At 44.3% G+C, this 21,183-nt stretch overlaps 4 protein-coding genes across 5 annotated transcripts; 1 reads left to right on the top strand and 3 right to left on the bottom strand.

Annotated features, from left to right (window-relative positions):
• Window positions 1-62: 62 nt before the first annotated feature.
• Window positions 63-2,289, bottom strand: LOC105702143 (cold and drought-regulated protein CORA). Its single transcript, XM_012429479.1, has 4 exons — window positions 2,188-2,289; window positions 1,812-2,044; window positions 423-785; window positions 63-244 (listed from the first exon to the last, which is right to left on the bottom strand). The coding sequence occupies exons 1-4, from the start codon at window positions 2,191-2,193 to the stop codon at window positions 232-234; spliced, it is 615 nt and encodes a 204-aa protein (XP_012284902.1). The 5' UTR covers window positions 2,194-2,289; the 3' UTR covers window positions 63-231.
• A 1,684-nt stretch (window positions 2,290-3,973) lies between these two features.
• Window positions 3,974-4,941, bottom strand: LOC105701955. The gene is made up of 3 exons (XM_012429114.2): window positions 4,733-4,941; window positions 4,452-4,646; window positions 3,974-4,049 (listed from the first exon to the last, which is right to left on the bottom strand). The coding sequence occupies exons 1-3, from the start codon at window positions 4,939-4,941 to the stop codon at window positions 4,040-4,042; spliced, it is 414 nt and encodes a 137-aa protein (XP_012284537.2). The 3' UTR covers window positions 3,974-4,039.
• A 6,904-nt stretch (window positions 4,942-11,845) lies between these two features.
• LOC105701954 (coiled-coil domain-containing protein 65-like) lies at window positions 11,846-14,219 on the top strand (the record flags this gene model as incomplete). The annotated part of the gene is given in 6 exon segments (XM_012429113.1): window positions 11,846-12,150; window positions 12,503-12,792; window positions 12,866-12,988; window positions 13,043-13,315; window positions 13,318-13,577; window positions 13,646-14,219. Coding segments are annotated over 6 exon segments (1,500 nt in total), but the record flags the coding sequence as incomplete, so codon positions are not given.
• Window positions 14,217-18,492, bottom strand: LOC105702186 (dolichyl-diphosphooligosaccharide--protein glycosyltransferase subunit 2). Of its 2 annotated transcripts, none has more exons than XM_012429563.1 (11): window positions 18,411-18,492; window positions 17,890-18,098; window positions 17,583-17,714; window positions 17,266-17,426; window positions 17,047-17,186; window positions 16,480-16,855; window positions 16,050-16,229; window positions 15,760-15,976; window positions 15,441-15,662; window positions 15,008-15,179; window positions 14,217-14,744 (listed from the first exon to the last, which is right to left on the bottom strand). In XM_012429563.1, the coding sequence occupies exons 1-11, from the start codon at window positions 18,418-18,420 to the stop codon at window positions 14,602-14,604; spliced, it is 1,962 nt and encodes a 653-aa protein (XP_012284986.1). In that variant the 5' UTR covers window positions 18,421-18,492; the 3' UTR covers window positions 14,217-14,601. The 2 variants fall into 2 exon arrangements, with proteins under 2 accessions (XP_012284986.1, XP_023287669.1); XM_023431901.1 differs by having other exon boundaries at window positions 17,890-18,095; window positions 18,411-18,483.
• Between the last annotated feature and the right edge of the window lie 2,691 nt (window positions 18,493-21,183).

Raw genomic sequence — 21,183 nt, 5'->3', positions numbered from 1 at the left:
ACGCTCGATTGCGTTTCTAAACACTTAAAGGCGGCCTTCAGCCGCCATTGATCGGTCGACAATAGGGATAAATACAATTTTATTAATGTATCCGTACAAAAGACTTTAAATCTAACGCATATATTACACGAGGTATGTAAAGTTGCAGGATTGCATCCAGAATTCTTAGATTAGACGTCGAATCTCCCCGCGTTACGGTCCGCTCGAGATCTCTGACGGCCGCCATTTTGTTCAGTAGTGGTACCTGGAAGGGAAACGACGCTAAGTAAGAAATCGCCCCAAAAGTTCCTAAATAACATATGTTATCAAGAATTAAACTATGGGCACTCTTCCTATAAGTCATAGGTCGACAATCGTGAGTTTTCCTGGTGAACTCTCTGTCTTTTTTCTGGTTTTATAACCGCAAATGACTCCAAACTCACCCTCCGTAGCCGTTCCATCCAGAACCGGAACTGGCACTTGCACTGGCCTGACTGGCAGATATTCCCCCAGAAATGGGCCCGAAATTTCCACCGGCACTAAAACTGCTAGCAGCACTATTGGCGTAACTGTTTGAACCTCCATATCCATAGCTTGGATGACTGTATCCGTAACTTGGACGTTCTACGTAAACGGGACGCTGGACGACGTACGTGGGGTCGCCGCCATAATGGTAATACCCGGGTTTTCTGTAACCCTTGTAGCCACCATAACCTCCATATCCTCCATATCCTCCATATCCGCCATATCCGCCATATCCGCCATATCCGCCATATCCTCCATATCCTCCATGGCCATAATTGTATCTAAAAAAAAAAATGAAAATCATGTACAAGCAGGTACTCGTCGAAATTTATTCAACGCTGGGGTTTTTATGCAACAGATGACGACAGTTGTATGATGCAACTGTCTATTTATGCGACTGGAACCGAGACGGTAAATAATAAATAATCGTGCACAAAACCAGGATCCTTTTAGGACGAGTTGTAAATATTGGAAATGACGCTTCACGCATGCTTCACCGGCGCCTTGGCAGTTTATGGAGAAAATCTAACAACCAGTGTGGCAAGTCGAAAGTGCCCAGGGCTTGTTTGCACATCGCATTAGTATTACTTATGTCCATTACGTTAGCTCATCCTCGGGCTTTGCCAATCTCTCGACGCTCCGAGCATGACCTTCTTCCAGCGTTTCCTGGAAGTCCTTCGTGGACCTGTTCCGTTTCGTTCCCCTGATTGATTTCATTTTTTCCAATTTTTCCTTCAATTCCAGACCATCATGTCACCTGAGAAACATTTCGATGCGCCTCCATTTTGAAACCACTCCTCGAGGATGGCGAAGAGGGTGCATTCAAATGCAAACGAGCTCCGAGGGGACACCTCCGAATTTCTTTCATTAGCGGTAAACAATGCGAGGCCGAAGAAAGTCACTGTGCTTTCTTCGACTACTCGCAATGATTACACCGAATTTGTAATCGTTACATGACCGGTCGAGGTGCACCGCCGAATGACAACGAGCCGAAATGACGCGTGCGAGGACTCTTGAAGAATGCCAAGCAGCAAAATGGCGATCCGGATCTTCTGCATGCACAGGGACGTGATCTCGAAATTCTAAGTGCCCGGGAATCCCCAAGGACATGTCCACTCCGATCCTGGTCCTTTTTGCAACGAGGTGACGATTGACTTTCATGACTCCGTGGAAACCGCCGGGAATATCTTTTTTTTTTTTTGGAGTATGAAGGGGGTCTGAATCTCGAGAAAAATTCAGGGAGCAGGAAGACCATCCTGGGAGTCCTGTGGAATTTTTATGAGATGTGTGGATTATGAGGAAATTACCCTTTGGCTGCTCCAACGCCAAATCCTAGTCCGAAGCCTAGAGCGCCGGCACCCAGGAGTTTCTTCTTCAAGAACAATGTCCTTTTCGTCCTGTCGAGAGGAGCTTCTGGAGATTCTACCACGTCGAGGGGCTCTTCGGCTTCCAGCTGGTTCGGTTGCACATCTTCCTTTTCCTGGGCGATCGTCAGGACCACCCAAGAAAGGAGGACCAGAGAGAGGAGTCGTAGACGCATCTGAAGATTTTTCGAAATTTTTCGATATTCAGGAACTCTCGTCGGAAATTATTGAAATTATTGGTTATCATAAAATCCAGTTAAGAGGTACTGGACGGATGTACTGAAAATTAAGTACACGTTTTAATTGATTTGACACTAACCTTCATTTTCTGTGGTGTGTTACGTCCAACCCTTCAGGAGGTACTCGACGTGTCTGACCATTCCTCGGGATGATCTCAGAGTACTTATATGTCTCACAAGTCTCCCACCTGATGAGCCATCTTCCTCAGGTGTATTTACCTCCCTCCCATCGTGACGAACTCACGCGTTTAGCCTCCACACGATATCGGAGTCACCGATGTCAAGGTAGAAATCACATTTTCGAGACTTCAATGGCTGCACTCCAAATGACGTCAATTTGAGCCCTAATGAGGGCATCGTTAGAAAATTCCGTAAAAACGAAATATCGATAGCATCGGCTTTTTACATCCTGGAATGATTAGGAGCCACCTCAATGAAAGCGTACGTGACGGTTCTCATGGACAGGAGAAATTTCACCTTAACTTGGGAAACACTCTAATAGGTGTGAAAATGTAAATACCAGTGAAAAAGTGAGCTCGGGATTTATTATCGAGAATTGTTTCTCGATTTTTAAAAAAATTCTCCAGGGAGGTAGGAAGGGACTCGATGCATATTCGATGATCGGCGCTCCTTTGGCGACCGAATCTCCGCACATGCAAATGAGGCCCTCTTTGTTTCTCCACAAATGGACGAAATTCTTAGGAATATTAGTGCCGGATCCTCCGAGGCCTATTTTTCTGGGCGTCGCTTTCCTCGGGTTTGCGCAAGACTTTCGTGTGTACTTCCAGAAAGTTTACACGTAATCGACCCTGAAGACCCTCGTGGACAGTGACTCGTTCGGGGTGCTGTAATCCCGAATCACTGTAACCCATTTTACCCAAGCCGATTTTTCCGCATTTTTCCAGGCTTTCGATTAAACGAAAAGAGAGAGAAAAAAAAATGGGAACAATTTTTAGCCCCTTCATAAATTAATAAAAGTGTCAAGGAAGCGTAAGAATGGAATAGAAGTGCTAAAAGGACGTCAAAGATGATTTGATGACGCCAGGCGTGAGATTCGACCCGTAATATGCAAAACATTACGCATTAACTCACTTCTCAGTAAGGCCATAAAAATCATCAGTCATCCCAGCTTCCCCGACTTTTCTGAATTAATTTATTATCCACGACGTCGGCGAAGTGACCGACCCGACGAGCGACATTTTAGCTCCGCTTTTTCAGGAAAACCACAAACGGATCATCGAGAATTTCCCAGCAATTTAATGACGACTCGTTCCGTGTTTGCATCTAATGGCCCAACCTTGAGTCCTCCGAGGAGCATCTTCCACGTTTCCGTAAGTGGTTGACCTAGGTCCGTAAACGCGTAAAAGCGTATAATTGAATATAACAATTTCCATGAGCCATCGTTAAAAAAAGGCCGGCTTGAGCTGCATTCCTGGGAACACGTGCAGGGATGAAAAATGGCAACTACCGTTCATATCGATGAATTTAAATGAGCGATATTAATTCAGAAGATCGCGCCGATTGTTCAATAATTCCCTCCATAGTGATGTCGAAGAAGAACGCGAAGAGAGCGAGGAGAACAAAGTGTCATCCTTGGTTTCGCGATCAAGCAAAAACGGGGCATTGCACTGTTCGTTTTTTTACATCGCCTCTTCAAGGTCCTCCTCAGTGAGGATGGACGAGGAAAGGTTTTCAAGATCACTTAGCACGGATACCATCGGTCGGGTAAAACAAATAGCCAAGTGTTAAGCGACTAATCATTTAATCGCACATTTTTTCCTTAATAAACATTCACTTTACAAAAGGCATAACATAACAGCAGTAACGAAATTTTCCTGAAGTGGATCAGCATGTTGCCTCTCTTCAGGGGTGAGCAACCAGCAACGACCTCCTCGCTGGGACCAGGAAGGATCAGCAATGACGTCGCTTCCCTCACCAGCGGCTGTAAATGGAAAATACATATTCAACGTCAGAGTAATTAGCTTCTTATCGTGGGATACGTTGATTTAATCGGAGCCTGCTCGGCCGACCTTGCATTTAGGTCTTACGAGGAAGCACCATTATGCATCTCCACGTCAGGATCAAGGAGACCCGAAGGAAGCGTCAATGAATTTACCAAACTGACAATCAAGTCACATAAACCGATCACTGCTTAAGCGAATGACTTCATCGCGATGAATAATGATTTTTCCTTCAGGTACTTCCCCGGTCTAGGAGATCCTCGATCCTGAGAATTTCCGCAGGTTCGAAATAATTTCCTTCAGCTGCTCTGGGAAGCTAGGGACACTTTCCAGGACTTAGAGCTTCGGGATTAATTGTGCAAGGAATAATTTAAATTATTTACCCATATCCAGAAGGAGGTTCCGGCTGCGACCATCCGTGTTCGTACTCCACGTGCTCCGATTTGAAGACCGGCTTCTCGACGATCCTTTCGACGTACACAGGACGCTCCACGTACTCGATATATTTCACAGGAGGTGAAGGAGGTGCCACGTAAACGTGATGAACAGGAGGCGCCGTCAGGAAGCCGGCTTTGTAACTGAAAATGAAGGAGAAAATTGAAAGGAAGTCGAATAAGGAAGAGCCACGGAGGATCCTCCATGACAATCGACGCCGAAGACTCACCCCTTCGCTATTCCAAGACCGAATCCAAGCAGGCCGGCTCCCAGGAGCTTCTTCTTCAGGAAGATGGTCCTCTTGGTCCTGGAATGCACCTGATCATCGGAAACCGCCTCCAAGGACGGGAATTCCGGTCGATGCCGAAGAGCCTCTTCCGCCATGGCGTAAACCGCCGAACAGCACAACACGGCAAGGGCGACGCTCGTGAATTTCATCTATTTAGGGGGAAATTGTATGTAACAATTAGTATTAATGGTACACTGCTTAAAAATAATTCAAGCGATCACTGTACGATATGTTTCCCCGAAGGGAAATATTTCTTCGAGTCTCGAGGAAACGTAAGCGGGAGGCGAGGAGAATCAGTGATGCAAACGGGGGAGGTGTTCCCATCAGCGATTTTCCACGGTCATTAGACGTCGATGAATCTTCATTACACGGGGAAATTAACCTTCTTACGTTAACGGAGGCTCTAAACGACTCGACTTTGCCCGCCTGGAGAACACTGAAGGTTCTCCACCGCAAAGAAGTAGCCACCTCTTCAAGATGGCGAACGCCGCGCGAGCCGGAGTGCGTTTAGATAATTATAGAAAAATCTTAATAACGGCCAATCGGCTGCGTTTATGCCGACTTTAGGAAGGCGAGGGTTTGCTTTACGAGACGCAAAATTTCCGAGTCGGCAGTCAGGTGTAAAAATGACTGTAAAATTGACGTTACTTCCGAGTGCAACCAGTCGAGTGCCGAGCCCTGAAGAGCGCTTGCGCAAGGAAAAGTCACGTAAGTGTACGCGGAGTAAAAAAGGAGAACTCGTTAAACGGCCCTAAAACCCGGAATGTCGACAATAGGGACCGGGAAAGTTCTATGACGAGTCCAGCAAAACTTGCGAAATCCGTGATTCTCCTAGTTGCACCGAGAGTTGCACTAATTTCGGGCAGGATTCGGTTTTGGGGACTCGAGATCAAAAATGTCGGTCCTGGGTAAGTTACCCGTGTACTTTCGGGCACGGCTCACCTTGTCTTCGAGTACAGTGAACTTTTCGCGTAGGCGTACTTGTACTGTGCCCGGTAACTCTCCGAGTTACTTTTTATACCCTGGTGACCCGGTGCCCCCCTCTAGGTAAAAAAAAAATACCGAATACAGTGCTCGTTGCGCCAACCCCCTCCTTCGTTTCTAGTCGTTATTCGGCGTGTCGCCGTGTGTTACAATTAGGTTCGACCCCATCGATCTCGCGATCGATTCGGCATTGTCACTCGGCGCAATGTAACTTCGAGTTACGAGGTCTAGACATTTCTTACCACGTGAAGAAAAGTGACGTTTATGGGTAAGGTAAAACCATATCTACCATAGGTAATACAAAACGACCCTGGGTCCTCGTGATAGAAAAAGGACCATGGCTCTTCGTGGTAAAAAAAGAAACGAAAAAATGGCTCTGCTAAGACGAGACCTTGAGACTCATTCTCAAATAACTCGAATTTCTAAACCGCGCACCACTTTTCGGTAATTCCATGTCAAGTGGAACCTGATTAACCTGCTGGGAAGCATTTCTAAAGGCACATCGAGTGTTTGGAAACGTCCTCGACTTTATTTTCTCCATTTCTTTTCTTCGTTTCGTGGATAGATATGTCGAGTCGAGCGTTTTCACACGGCCGGGATATGTCCAAAAATCGAATATGCACCGCGTGCGTGCATTAGTGAAAATGATTGCGTGCCCTCGGTGCTTAAGGTGCGTGCACAATGGCCCGAGAAAGTCGGCGGTGTCGATCGTACGCACTTTCCATGCCAAATAAAACGGTAATGACCCCTGTGTGTCGGCTCGCTTTCCGTGGCTCGGTCTGCCTCGAGTCTCGTTGACATTCTCTGCAAGGCCTATGACGAAATTGTTAACAGACAACGGGGAACGTCGACAATGCGTTCATTCATAAGGCCGCACACGAGGATAGGAAATAATTCGGCGACCACGCACTCGTGTGTACTCCCCTTTACGATAATTAATTATATAATCGAGAGGCCACGTCGATTACAATTACGCCGGTCCAATACTTCTCCCGTTGGTTTTAAAACAACGAATTCTTTAGCGCCGACCTCGGCGCACCGAGAAAGTGCAAGTGCACAATCACGGGGCAATTGTCGGACATACGTCTAACCCGTAAACCGGAGTTACAGTGGCCCTCCAGACCTTGCAGGCCGTACTCGTTTTCCCCGGCAATAATGGAGACCCTCGTGTCTCGATTCATGCCCAGGTCACGCGAGCTGCAACTGCAGTTGCAGCGAAAACTGCAATTTTCGAGCACTCGCCGAAAGACACTTTCGACGGCCCCGATCGGCGCGCATAAGTGCGGAAAGAAACCGTCCCCGATTCCCTACGATCGATTATTCGGCAAATTACCCCGACTTTTAACAAACAGGTTGTATTTTCGCAGTTTTTAAATAAGTACTTAGAACTACTACAGAAAGCTTTTACAGCACTATCGTCCATCGAACGTCACATCGGGCAGATTTCACTTTTCGAGGATTTTCCGACTCTTCACCAACTCCAGCTGAAAGAGGCGAATATAATGTATAATAGTTTGTTAGGAGATGTTTTATTTAAATTTTTCGTCGTTTGCAGGATCACTCACCCTGAAGAGTAGGAAGGACTCCACCCACTGCTGTAGTAAGGAGAATGAGAGTAGTACTTGACGTAAGTTGGCTTGGCATAGTGGTGATAAACGGTCGGCTGATAACTGTGATATCCTCCCCCGTATCCTCCTCCGTAGTACCTGAAAATAATCGCCGATTAAAATACTCACTACCTCGCCCCGGATAAAATTTAAAAACAGGTAACAAAAAATGGCCGATCGCTGTTCGGTCTAAAAATTGCACAGGGGATCCTGAAGTAACACCTTCGGTGTACGGAAAATCTTTGCGATATCCAAAATGAATAATTCCCACGAAGGGATACAACGTACGTTTTCGTTCTAATGTCTCATGAGATTTTAATTCCGCGGGGAATGGTTAGAAATAAAAACGTTAATTAAATCGCAGACTCACCGGGACGCTTTGTAGAGTCCAGCCCCGACCAGGCCAGCACCTACGACAGCTTTCGCTCCCAGAGCAGCACCTCCCAAAAGAACAGCTTTTTTCGCCAAAAGGAGTCCCCTCTTGTCCCGGACATGCTCTTCAGGAAGAGGATTTTCTTCGGCAACGTTTTCAGGAATCGTCGCGGCGTAAGCCAGGGCGAGGACGACGCTGGCAAGGAAGAGGACCTGGAGCTGCATCTGTAGGGCAAAATCGAGAATTTTTATTATAGCATTACTACCGAATGAAATCAACGGTTAATTAGATTAATCGATAATAATCGAAAATAATTCAAAATTCATTTTTTTCCGAATTTTATCCAATTCAATTCCGCGCCGAGCAGTGGGGTGATGCACTTCGAGACCACGTGTCATCGGAGGAGGCTTTGCGAAATCATATTCGATAGTTGAGAAACCGACGAAAGCAGGGGACGAAAAAAAAAAAATCGGAATATCGACAATTGGAATCCCGTTTGAAATTCCACGGGAGCCGCGATCGAGCGCGCCTACCTCTTATACAATCTTTCGCTTATACGAGTTTCGAAAGTGACTCGTTACGAAAACTACGTCGCCCTTCCCGAAGACCCAGTTTTCGATGGTCTTCCGTGTTTTTAATATTTCTCAGTTTTTCTTTCCCTTTTTTTTCACCTGGCCTCAGAAACACCTGTAAGACCCTACACCCCACACGCGGTAAAATCCCGGAAAAATCCCCGCCCGGAATTTCCGCACATTTTTAAACCATTCATTTAGAGCATCTCCTCGAGGCGATTTTTTATCTTTTATGAATGTTTATATTTAATCGACAAATAACTGGGAATTTTGTCGCGACCGAACGAAGCCACTTTGATCCAGATCGCGCTCACTGAGTCACAGGGGGGAGTTTAAGTTTGAAAATTGAAATTTGGAGATATTTTTTTTCTTTTCTTTAAGACGAACTCGCGAGAGAGCCTTTTCCGAGATTAACGCCACGTTCGCGCGAATGCGGAGAAACGGAAGGTTCCTTACGAACCTCGGTGGTTCTGGGTCATGTGATGCTGGAGAACGAGAGGAGACTCTTTTATAGGATGAGTTTAATTCCTCCCCACCATGGGGGAAGCTTTCGCCAAAATAGGAGGAAACCGGACGGTCCATCCGCGTTCAGCCCTACTCCTTGGGATCCCCATTACCGAGGTCCGGTCCAGGTCATTCAACAGAATCGAACTTCTGACAAAGATCTACGGGGATCGAGCATTGACCATGGACGTGACTCGGCACTCTCGAGACGTCTCTATCATGTTCCTCCTTTTCTTCCCCCTTTTTTCCTCGATTTTTCAACTCCCAAGGTCGGATTCTCGACAAAGGAGTAGCCCATTGTCTGGGCCAGTTGCAGAATTCTAAACGAAAGCGCTCCCTCGCTCGAAGATTTTTTTTTTATTTTCCTTAACAATTCCTAAATTTCAAATGAGCTTTTAAGAGTCAATCTTAGTGGCGCATCGCTTAGCGATGCTATTTTTTTTCGTAATGTTAAATATTAAAACATTTGCATCGGGGAATAGAGGATGCCAGAGGATGGTTTTTTCACGGCTGATAATGAGAGTACGTATTTTTGGGTTAATTCCTCTTAGGCTCGCTGATTTTTAGTCGGCGTTAGGTCGATTTTTTTTTACTGCTATGGGGAATTCCCAGAAATATTCATGGATTCACGGAATTTCCTAACGACCCGGAAATCGTTACTTCGGATCTTGTCATGCTGACCGAACGTGGAACGACGGCTCCCAAAAGTCGCGAAAAAATCTAGCGACATAAAAATACCACACGCCCATCTAGGCCCGACCTTGGCACCACGCGTCTGTATGGTTCGTGTAATTTATGACATTTGCATAAGCATCCACACGGTATTTCGAAACGTCCCTCTCGCGACCGCGAAGTGCCCAGGACAGCGACGAAACTGGGACGTTCGATCTCGCAAAGAAACGTCCAACTAGAGAAAAGAAGAACTTCCCCTCAAGATTTTTCCTCTCGAATGTTAAACGAAATCGTGCTCTAAAAGAGGAAGAAAGAAAGAAATGAAACCGACGGCGAAGTTCCTACCCGGAGAAAGAACGAACGCGATGGAAAAAGGAATAAAGAGAGGAAGTGGAAACGGGAGGAGAAAAAAATCCGTCATTCGTCACGGATGAAGTTTTCCAATTACTGGAATAACAGAAAAAAAAGGAAATAATTCGCATACAGAGGGCATCCGCAGCTGCAATAAATTTCGACTTCCCTAGTCCAAAGCGAACATGTTTTGCATGTGTTGTCCACTGCGGGAACTTTTGATTTACTTCGTTTTCGACATATCGCAACGGACCTGGCGCACTTGCGAAATGCATCGCTTTCATAGCCGGCTAAAATACTTGTTTAAATTGCAGATTGAAAGTTAGGACGGAAACGGCATCGGCCCTCTTTCGTTGCCCTGAATTTTCTAAGGGAAAAAAAGAAAGCCATCGCTTCCCTACGATTCTCGAGAAAAATCGGTGGAGAAGAGCTTTTCACGAGTACTTTATCAATATTGAATGTAAGCACGCCCTTTATTCCACGTTTAATTACCCCTGGTTATTAGCCTACAGGTGCGCCTGTTGCGGCATATCAAATCGACGTCCTTGTGATTAGTCGCAAATCGTCGGAACCAAAACCCATGACAATGTGAAACCCCCAGAAATCAGCCATGACCATTTTCGAGTGCGTTCGCCCAACTTGCGTACTTTTTAATTATCGTCAAAGAGTACATAGACACTAGCGAAAGACGAGGCGTAGCTTGCACTTCCTCCTGGAAATTGATATCCATCGAGACTTCCGGTTCCGCTGTGACGAGCGATCTGGTGCACTTCCGGGAGGTCTATGGGGCTCTTCGTCGAAGAGTAGCCACCGATTTTTGGAAAAGGATCTCCCTTGGAATCCTGACTGCGCTCCCCGTCCACGTGGTCGTTATTCCCCCGGAACGAGTAGTACTCCTTGTCGTAATAAATTTTCCGATTGTTGCTGTTGAGTCTGTCTTGAACAGTGATGTATGGCGGATAAAATGGTTTATACCCGACGTACTCCGATCCATAAGCGACCCCACGTCCCGTGCGGTCGTTCCTGGCTTCCTCGATTTCCGAGAGCAGTCTGAAATTTTGATACAGTTTAGATAGCCGGTAATCAGCGCGTAGAGATAACTACAATTAACGCTATCAATAAGGGAATGTGGAGATGCGATTATAGGAATTACCTCGGGGTAAGAAATTTAATAACTTCTCCGGTGGACCTGGAAATTTCTCCGATCTGACGCCTCGAGCGGAAATAATTCTCGTCCAGTTTCCGGGCAGATGCGGTCCATGCCGTGATGCTGATAACAAAAAGTACCTCCGAGAGCTTCATTTCGAATGCCTGGAATAAAAAGTCGAGATTCAGTAAGGGGAGAAAAATTGGCGCCGATTTAAATTCCCGTTTATATCGCTGTCGATGAGTCGCTCACCGTGATTCCTCGTCGACTTTTGGCGGTCCAAATCCTTCCGTAAAAAATATCCCACACTTAATCGGTGATCGATATCGTCCTCGTAACGTCACCGTAACAACTGCGGGGTCCAACGGAAACGCAAAAACTTTATACCGTTTAAACGACCTCACCGCTATAAATTTCGATGTTACCAATCTTGTCGCAACTGTAAGGAGGATTTTACTTTCGATGAAATGACGTGGGCAGAGCGAAGGACGAATCCCGGGACCAAGTCTCGATGTCGCGAGACTCTTTCATTTTCGAGTGCACGTCGTCCTCTCGCGGTTGAGAAGTACCAAAAAGAAAAGGAAAGTTTAACTCTATCCGAAAGCTAGATCGAGTATTGAGAAAGCCCCACCGAGCACAGGAGCCGCCTTAACCCGAAGACCACGAAGAAGCCGCGATCCGGCATTCACGTGTCGATCTCGAGTGTCAATGTCAATTAATTCACAACTAACAGTATCAACCCTCCAGATCACGAAGTCCCCCGAATCCAAGCTTGAAAATGCCTCCTAAAGTAAAAAAAAAATATCCTATCGAATGATTTATCGAAAAATTCGGTTGAAAAATTTCCCTGAAAAGAAATTACGAACTCGAGAGAACTGTATCTTATTTCGGCAGAAATTGTCTCCGGAGGAGAAAAGGGCGAGGGCGACGGCGAAGAGGGAAGCCGCGCTTCGCGCGAAACGGGAGAGAGAGATTTTCCTGAAAAAGGAGCACTTGAAGAGGGAGGTCGCCCTAAGTGCGGCGAACTTGAAAAAAATCCGAGGAAAATGGCGAGAGACGATGAGGAAAGTGACGCTGCCATCCTTCAAGGAGGACCTGGAGGTGGCCTGGCGCACCTTCGATCGTGCCCTTGACATTAAGGACTACAGGTAGGGGAAATATCCGCCCATAAATGCCGTCCATTAAATTCCCAATTAATCTCGGATGTAATTTAATCGCCGGATGACTTGGCGGGTCTTCCAAGATATTCATATCCGCCCCTGACCGCTGTAAAACTGGTCGGGAATAATAAATAATTTTTTTTCTCAAGCCTCCCATCCAGATACCCGATTTCCCAGGATTTCACATGTTTCATTAATAAGGTCCGAACTGGTCCCCGATAAGACGCCGATAAAAAATTGATCACAGAGACGACTTTCCATCCTGCCCGAAGCGGGATATATAATAAATTAATTATTGCTCAACTACTTTCTATCTAAAATGTGAAATTCTACTGTCTAGTATCAGTCTGTTAATGGACGCGGTATCGGCCGCCGAAGAGCAGTATCAGATGAACTTCCGGTCCCACGTGGATGGGATAGATCGATTGATGGGGATCTTCGGCAAAAGGTTGCACCAGGAGCAGAGGAACTATCGGCGAGATCTCGAAGAGATGTTGGCAGGTTCCGAGCTGGAAAACACGGAGATTAGTAACGTGCACACCGAGGACGAGACCGTCCTCCAGGCGATGATATTCGCGGTAGAACATCGAAACGAGGAGTTCTTGAACAACGTTAAAAGTGGGACCATCAGTGAGCATCGATAAGTTAAAATTAACGGGCCCAATGGCTTCTAGATCCTATTTCTAGTTTTCCTTCTCCACAGCCAAGGTGGACGCAATGGACGGAGAGAACAAGGAAGTTCAACGCCTAACTGGTACCCAGATGGAGAAGCAACTTGGCACCCTCTGCGAACATTTACAGAAAATCTTGACAGCGTACTTGACAAGTGAGGGAGGCTTTCTTTAATCCGAGAGGGGATGAAGAGCCGCGACTTTTGCAGAAACCGCGGATAAGAGAAAGCTCTACGAAGCCCTCAGGACGAAGGACGAGAAGGAACGAGGGATCATCGAGCGTCAGATGGCTCGCACTATCTCTCTGTACGAATCGATTAGAAAATTTCGGGAGAAAATCGGAACCTTCAGGACCTCCGCCGACAAGGAGGTCCAGGAGATCGCGAAAGAGCGGGACTTCTTTCAGGCCGCCTATTGGGCTGCAAAAGACAAATTCGCGTCAGGTGAAATTCGCTTTCTTTGTAAAATAAAAAAAAACTCCCAGTAATGTGGTCGAAAGAAAATTTAATTTCAGACCAAGAAAAGGACAAGAGCCAGTTGAAAGTAATGACGATCGAGTACAAGCGAACCACGGGACACTTGGAACAATTGGTAAACAAAGCCGAGCAGATTTTAACAATGGTACAGATGTGCAGAAAATTCGAGACGCTCGATGAAAAGATCTTGCCATTTGTTAATCCTACCGAGTTGGAGGAATCGGTGACGATTACGTCGATTCGATCAGACTGGGACGACAGTCATCAAGTTTGTAACTTGTATAAATTAAAAATTAATTCCGGACTGGTGAATAATTTTTTTTTAACGTGTTTCAGATCCTCGAGGAATTCCAAAATCTGGAGCAATTCTGGCGCCGGGTCAGCGCGGCGCAATTAATAACTTCGGAATTGCGAGTGAAGAGGGACAAGTTGAAAAAAGAAACGCATTGTTTGCAGGAATGTCTTCGGCATTGCATTTCCGTGAGAGCAGGAAACGCCGAGACTTTGTCGGAGAAAGAGAAACTGGGAAATATTAGAAACTCATCGGTCCACAAGATGCAAAGTCTGTCCATCGAGGACTTTTAAGTGATCCAAGAAAAACCCTTCGTTGCTTCTCGTCCCTTTTTCCACTCTCTGTGAACCTCTTATTGCTCTAGCAATTTATTTATTCGAAGTCTGTACAAGTAGAAAGCGATAAACCTGACGAACTTATAATTAACAAGTCTTCGCAGCAAGTATCGCAGGAATGTGTAACAGATCCGTACAAAACGACTGTTCGCGTTCAGTCCTCCACCCTCTAGTCAGTTTTTTTTTTTAATAATATGAGTACGTACGATCGTATATTTTTCCAAGTCTGACGGGAGAAACAAATCTGACGAAATATTTAGCGTCTGCTCTAACGCTCAGGTTATAAACATACAAATTAGCAAGTTTTATTTTACCGAGAACACGTCATCACATAAATAAGAATACTTACAAGAACGTTTAACGTGTTCGAAGCTTAAAAGTTAATCTCGAAATGCCGTGACTGATAATGGAAAGAAATGACTTCGATTCTATACCGAATCCTAGTACACGTTCTGCCACCTTCTGACAAAGTAGATTCATCATCATACCCCACCGTTATCGGGACGTTTAATATTCTCACTTTTTCCTTCCTCTTCTTTTATATACAAAATAGACGAGTTACGACTTATTTGCAAACGTGTATCACTGCACCTATTCTGGTTTTAGCTCGTGTATTAAAAAAAAAAGAAGAATGATACACTCTCGATGATTATCCTAAATGAAAATTAACGTCCTTTACGAGTACGTGCTATGTGCGACAACAATTTATTGCCTGCGAGGAACGTAACGACTCCAAGACCCATGAGATACCTGAGAGTTACGAACATATTCAGTTTCAACCAGAAGACTCCGAAGAGAACGAAAATACCTGAAAAGCAAAAATATTACCGTTACTAAAAACTTTCACACGCTTTGATGACATATTTTCTATAAGTATATAAATTGTTATGAATACTATTCTACAAATGTAACCAGTCGTTACATATGCGAGAAAATTCATTTTTCTCTTCGCCTGATTGAAAACAAACAATCTTACTGGATCACAGTTGTCTGTCAAGCATCAGGCGTATATCATTTATTGTAGTTCAGGTTTGGACCTAGTGCTTTCGTTAAAAAAAAATTTATACATACTGCCCAATCCTAGGTGGAATACGACAGCACTGAGAGACAGCGGGAAGTTGGAAATGTTGACTCCAAGTTTAGCCCAGAGGATAAATAACAGAAGAACGGGTGCAAGACATAATCCAGTGAACAAATTGGACACAAATGCAGGGGGTCTCTTTTCAGGTTCCCGGAACATATGCTGGAAAAATAAACATGATTCAATGATAAAATTGCTCATACATTTTATCATTTTCATAACGGATATGATTATTTTTATTATATAACTGTTGGCCAAGGTGTGAAACAACCGTTCAACAGATTGGATGTTAGAACAGGAATCTTACAAATTGGTCGTTGATTTACCAATGTTATGGAGGTGACAAAAATAATGAACACTTTCTGCCACTAACGAGCATTGGTATCAAACACATCTTTTCACTATAAAAATTCTAATTCTTACCTTAATTTCTGGCTTTGGTGTATACATATTATTCTTATGTTGGAATGGTGCAAATTTATCGGATGGGACCGAGACATCAAATGTAGGTGCTTCGGGGAATTTCAACGTCACAACTGCCACTCTCCACTGGAAAGAATTGCTCAGCAATGCGTCACCAACTATTAATTCCACATTGTAGTCCCCACTTTCATGACCAAAATTTCCAGCAGTTGGTCCCACTGGCTAGTACAGAAATTAAATATAAGTCAGTATGATAATGAACACACTCGTAATATAATCTGATTTTAAAATTGTAATGTACCCATAGATGCATACGTACCATGTCAAATTTGTAAACTTCCAGCGACGTTTCGGCAACGAAAATGATCTCATGATCTTTATTTGTTATAGTTGAATCAGCCGCTGGAGAAAGCTTCACAAAAGCCTGATGGGTTCTGATTGTTTTCTTTGTGCTATCCTTTAGTGCAAATCTCATAACGAGCTTCTGCTGAGAGTCGGCTTCAATTTTTTCCTCCAACTTGTTTGGGTATTTAACTCTGGAATTTGTTAATAATTATACACTACCGTTGCAATGACATCAAAAGAAATGTAATATATAAAAACAATTACTTTATCAGTTTTGGTTGAGTGGTTTGATCAGCATCACCGATTCCAATTTCCAGATAATCTATCACAGCTTCTGAAAGCACCTTGACCGTAACGGTATTGGACACCAAACCTGCTGATATCGATATCTGGTAGAAACCTCGACTCAGCTTGGCATCCATCAAATCCAACGTGAACAAGGTTCTGTAACAAACATATTTTTAAAAATAGCTAAAAAACTCCATGCAAGGAAAAGCTGTTAATCATCGCAATTGGAAATGTCTGTTAAACTCTAAAATAACCATCCCATATGAAACAAGGTCAAATTTTGTTGTCCAACAGTTCATATACCCCAAGCGTATAACTGTTATCAAGATGCATATATTGATACAGCAAATAATTGGGGAATAATTTCATTAAAATTAATATCAAATATTTTGGAGAATCGACTCACTTGTCTTCCTGTGAAGGTTCAAACTTTTTCTTGTTTACAGCAACAGCTTCCCCTTTCAACTTTGTAACGGACTTGGCAGTAACTGTTGGCACCTTTTCAAGAGGATTGCCAAGAATATCACAGACCTTAACTTTGACCAGTGGTTGTTGCACAGAAATACTCATGCCTCCTTCCGCCAAGGTAATGCATGTTGGTTTCTCGAATTCATTCGTAGCCAAAGTGGTCAATGCAGAGAGAAGGCTAATTACGCCTTTGGGTGTTTGTACAGAAACTCGAGATAGGAGATAGTTTGCTAGCTTAACAATTTGCTGGGATGTGAGTGGAGGTTTTTTGTTCAAAGAAGAAGACAATTTAAATACTCCATTGACCACGAGACCTGTACACAGACAATTACAATAGTTACAAATACAGTCAAGCCAAAAATATTTGTTACTGATGAATAAAAACAATATCAGAAAAATTTAGTTTCTTCAACATTCTTACAGTAGAACGAAAGTTTTATAAACATCATAGTGAAATGCATGTATGAAAAGGTTTAAAATAATTACTCTAAATGAATCAACTCACTTGTAACGGAAAGACCACCTTCAAACTGCAAGTATTGCCCATTGACCTCATCCGCTTGGACAATGGCATCCTCAATGCGTTCAAAAGCAAATGCACCAGGAGAACCCAAATCGGCAGCTATATGGAATGTATATCCTAAGCTATAAACAGAACAAACTTACATAAAATTGAAAACGTTAAATATGAATCAATCACTTGATTTTCTTGAGGCTTTCTTACTTGGAAACGCTATCGTCTTTCTTCAAAGCGCTCTGTAACGTTTTTACAAGCTTGGTGATTGTAGCTTCAGGTAATTTATGAGACAAATGTTTCAAAGCACCAACAGCATAATACAACTCAGGAATCGTAGAAGTATCCTTCTCAACTATTTTAGTCAGAACCTGTAATAAAAATAAAATGGGTTATTAACGATAGTACATTTATGTACAGTAAACTAACCATATTTTTTCACTACTACTACAGATGAATGAAAGTTATTTTGTTACATCACATGTAATACTTAAAATCATACATTAAATAATAATTTATATAATAACCTTGGTGATGGCAGGTACAGGAAGCGGCTGACATTTTCCAGTGGTTTGCCAGACAGACGTGGCATAGAAAATAGTTTCGACTGCTACATTGGTTCCATCTCCAACTGAACTTAGAGCAAATTTGCAGATACCCTACAATCATTAATTTCTCAATTAATTGTTGCAATCCAATTCTCATTAATTTGCTATAAATTATTTCCATTATCAGAAAGACTAATCAAGCATCATTGATAATTCAATACATGTAAAAATCATCACTTTACAAAGATGTTAACATAAGGCAATTTAAAAGAACAATAAAACTTACTTCCACATTCGGAATAGTTTCTTTTGCGAGCGAATAACCAAGCACCGCATGGTATACTTCGGAAATATCTTTAAGTTGAAGTCCTGGTTCTAAGACCTTCTTGAGGCGAGTAAGCTCAGCCTTTGATAAGTAGGAACTCGTCGAAGTTTCCACTTTCGTTGCTGCTATTACATGTAGCGATGCAATCACAGCAATAAATGGCCAAACTGCTGAACATAACGACGCTTGTTAACCACAAATTATAATCATAAAGTACGCCTACCATCCAACATAAATTTTGCATACGAATAACGGAATATGCTATTCTCAACAAAAGAATAAGTCTCTCCAAACAGAACTCGAAGAATTATCAGAACGGCAGACGTTATTTCTAGCCGAGAGAATTAGCCACGCCAAGAGAAACGTGGGTGGCACAGTGAGTCCACATAAAAGTTTCAAATCAAACGTGAGTTCTGTGCTAATAAGTACTCAGAAAAAAATCAATACTGGTCATTTACAAAATCTAAGTAAAGCACACTTACAAGCCTTCATTATGAACGAGAAATCTTCTGACAAGCCGGCCGCCACGTCGGCGACTCGAACAAGATGGCTCCTCTCCCATTGCGCTTGTCGGGAAAAATGGACGAACGAAGCGACCGGAAATAGGTGGCGAATGCGCTGGCAGTGCTGCAGCAGGTTCCCCAATATAACCACTAAATAACTCTACTGACCAGAGTTAAATAAATAAAATACCCTAGCTAACTTCCATAGTTTATTTTCTAGGTATTTTAGACCGCGCTTGGGAATCGAATAAATGTGCAATACGCTCGGACTGCGCATCCTCGGATCGCAGGTCGTCGTTTTGCTAGCTTTTCGATCTGCTTGCGGAATGATTTTTTTTTTTTTTTATTAATCCGACAAATCAGGAGATTGCCAAGCGCCGAAGGAAGTACACCTACTCTATTCGGTCTCCGCGAGATGGCGCCAGCGGCGTCGCATTCGTCTCGACATACAGGACGTGAATTCTTAGCCGACTTCCCAGCATTCAAAACAGGAGAAAAAAAAAATGTTAAACAACAAATCCACTTCTGGAGACTGAAACAATTCGTTGTACTTCACACCTCCAAAACCAAATACAGGTATAAAACCCAGTTAAATGAAGTAAGAGAGAACGAGATAATTGAGCGAACCGATAGTACGATAAATATCCTATTTAAAGTAGTACTAAAGGTCAAGAATCGCAAAGAAAGAACTTTTGACGCCTTACGCGGCAAAGAGTCCTTTATTTTCCGTCGAGAATAGCCGCGGCGGTAATCGATTTTATTTCCATAGATCCGACCGAGCCGACCTCGGTGGCAAGCCCACGTCCAGTCGTCCAGTTAAATCCGTCTGATCTCGAAAATTCGAATCCACTTCCTTTATTCCGATCGCGGGCGTACCTGGCTCGAAGTAACGCCTCCGCATTTCTGCGATGCCCCGTTATGCGGAGAATCTGCTTCCAGGAACTGAATTCTCTAGGAGAGCAGTGAAAACGCCAGTTCCTAGGGAGAAATCATTAATTATCTCGTTCCCTCGCCATTCTTCGTCATTCTTTGGGCGTTAATCGTGAGAAAAAGTTCCACGCCTAACGAACCGCCCTGTTCAAGATCATGGGTGACGGTTAATTCGCGCCTCCCATAGTTCTCTCCCGACATGCTTGTACCAGGCGTGGCGTTAAAACATCCGCATTGTAATCCCTTTTCGGCCGGGAGAAAAAAGTAACAGAAATCGTTTAGTCGTTCGTACACGTCCATCGCGAGGCGATATCGTTTTAGTTCCGTCCGATTATAGGGAAGGTGTTAAGCACCCGAGCTCTTACGAGCAATAAACCGTTCTCGAGTCTCCGGCAGAGATTGTTAACCATTTGCGTCCAAAGCTGTTCAGATTTCACGTAGAAAAATTCCCAGCACATTTGAACGCGATAATATGTCGAAATATCGCGTTCCTTCCATCTCTACTTAGCTTCGAAAAACAATTTAAAACAAGCGCTATCTCGCCGATCGTCATTTTTCGACAAGGTTTTTTCTTCTTTTTTTTTTTAAGAGCCCATTCAGACGGTTAATAAAAAGCATCCGCGTTAATCCCACCGTTCCCCGGTCTCGTTTCGATCTGCGATTCGGCGGCATTCCTCGGTGTTTTTCCCGCGACTTCCTCCCGGTCGTACGAGTCTTTCTCGCAGAGGACGTTGACGCGTTCGGCGATTCCACCGACATCGCCTACGCCTCCTCCTCGAGCACTCCCACGTCCACACGTACACGAAACCACCTGCGAGCGCCTTTCTGCATCCACCTTTAGAGAGATTCCTTTCCCAGGAACGATCCGGCTAGCTTTTACCGATTGTCTCTTTTTCAGGGGAGCCCGACTCTCGGGGACGACCGTGCCTGACGCCACCGGCTGACCGTAACCACCGAATCGGCTGGTGGAAAAAAAAAAGAAGAGGAAACGAAAAGGTGAAACGCTTCTAAACACCCAAGTCTACTCTATCCATCGTTCAAGAGGCGCTTAGGATTTTATTGGACCCAGCGAAGGGACGAGATAGAAGACGTGGCCATGATATTTGCCGACAAGGCATCCGCGTGAAAGTGTCCGCGTTCGTTCCCTGCCGTTTATGCCAGTTTCGAAAGGACGGGCCTGGTGTACCCAGGTCGTGCGTAAATCGCCCGCGATGGAATCTCCTCCGATACGGAGATGAAATCGTTTCCACCCTCGCGCGATATCGTCACCTCGATGCATAATTATCTAGGGCATTTAAACTGTTGTCTTCTGGCGTATTCGTATTTTTGACGGATTTTAAAACGAAAGCGGTCTGCTGATATCCGAGGGAACCTCGGGAATGATAAAATGCGACAAATGCGTCTCCGTGTCCACTCTCTTTCTCCATGGTCACCCGCTGGCCTTCTCCGCGAATATCGCATTCCGTCGCTTTGCCGGGTACCGTAACGTTCTTTTTACGTGCACTTTTGAATACTCATGTGCATGTATATATATTTACATATATACGGGGCTCGTTTCAGGTATCTCGAAGACAAGGCCTCGCGGTTGAGAGGCCACGACCCCGCGAGACCTGGAGCCATCAGGCGCAAAAGCGGGGTCGAGAGGATCGAGGTACAAAAGCCGATTGAAACCCATCCGTCACGTATCCGTGCCCTGAAATAACGTCTCGTGCTTATATCATCATACGCGTACATAAATCTCCGACGTTATTCCCGATTGTACGTGACGGCCGATGAGAAGATCGTCCCGAGATGATGATTTCTGTATTTCCTCTCGCAGATC

The sequence above is a fragment of the Orussus abietinus genome, unplaced genomic scaffold (genome assembly GCF_000612105.2).
Source record: "Orussus abietinus isolate OABI.00-Male unplaced genomic scaffold, Oabi_2.0 scaffold46, whole genome shotgun sequence".
In the NCBI taxonomy this organism is placed as follows: domain Eukaryota; kingdom Metazoa; phylum Arthropoda; class Insecta; order Hymenoptera; family Orussidae; genus Orussus; species Orussus abietinus.
The sequence above is the reverse complement of the archived record's forward strand: the minus strand, read 5'-3'. Positions and strand labels throughout refer to the sequence as shown.

What these genes read in the sequence shown, in the direction of transcription:
- LOC105702143 (XM_012429479.1), bottom strand. An exon ending in GGCGTTGGAGCAGCCAAAGG is followed by an intron (nt 786 to 1,811) that starts GTAATTTCCTCA and finishes TTTTTTTTTTAG; the next exon opens with ATACAATTATGGCCATGGAG.
- LOC105701955 (XM_012429114.2), bottom strand. Translation starts at nt 4,941, where the DNA reads ATGAAATTCACGAGCGTCGCCCTTGCCGTGTTGTGCTGTTCGGCGGTT. An exon ending in GGTCTTGGAATAGCGAAGGG is followed by an intron (nt 4,647 to 4,732) that starts GTGAGTCTTCGG and finishes CTTCATTTTCAG; the next exon opens with TTACAAAGCCGGCTTCCTGA.
- LOC105702186 (XM_012429563.1), bottom strand. An exon ending in AGGTGGTCTTTCCGTTACAA is followed by an intron (nt 16,856 to 17,046) that starts GTGAGTTGATTC and finishes GTCTGTGTACAG; the next exon opens with GTCTCGTGGTCAATGGAGTA. An exon ending in AAGTTTACAAATTTGACATG is followed by an intron (nt 15,663 to 15,759) that starts GTACGTATGCAT and finishes TTTCTGTACTAG; the next exon opens with CCAGTGGGACCAACTGCTGG.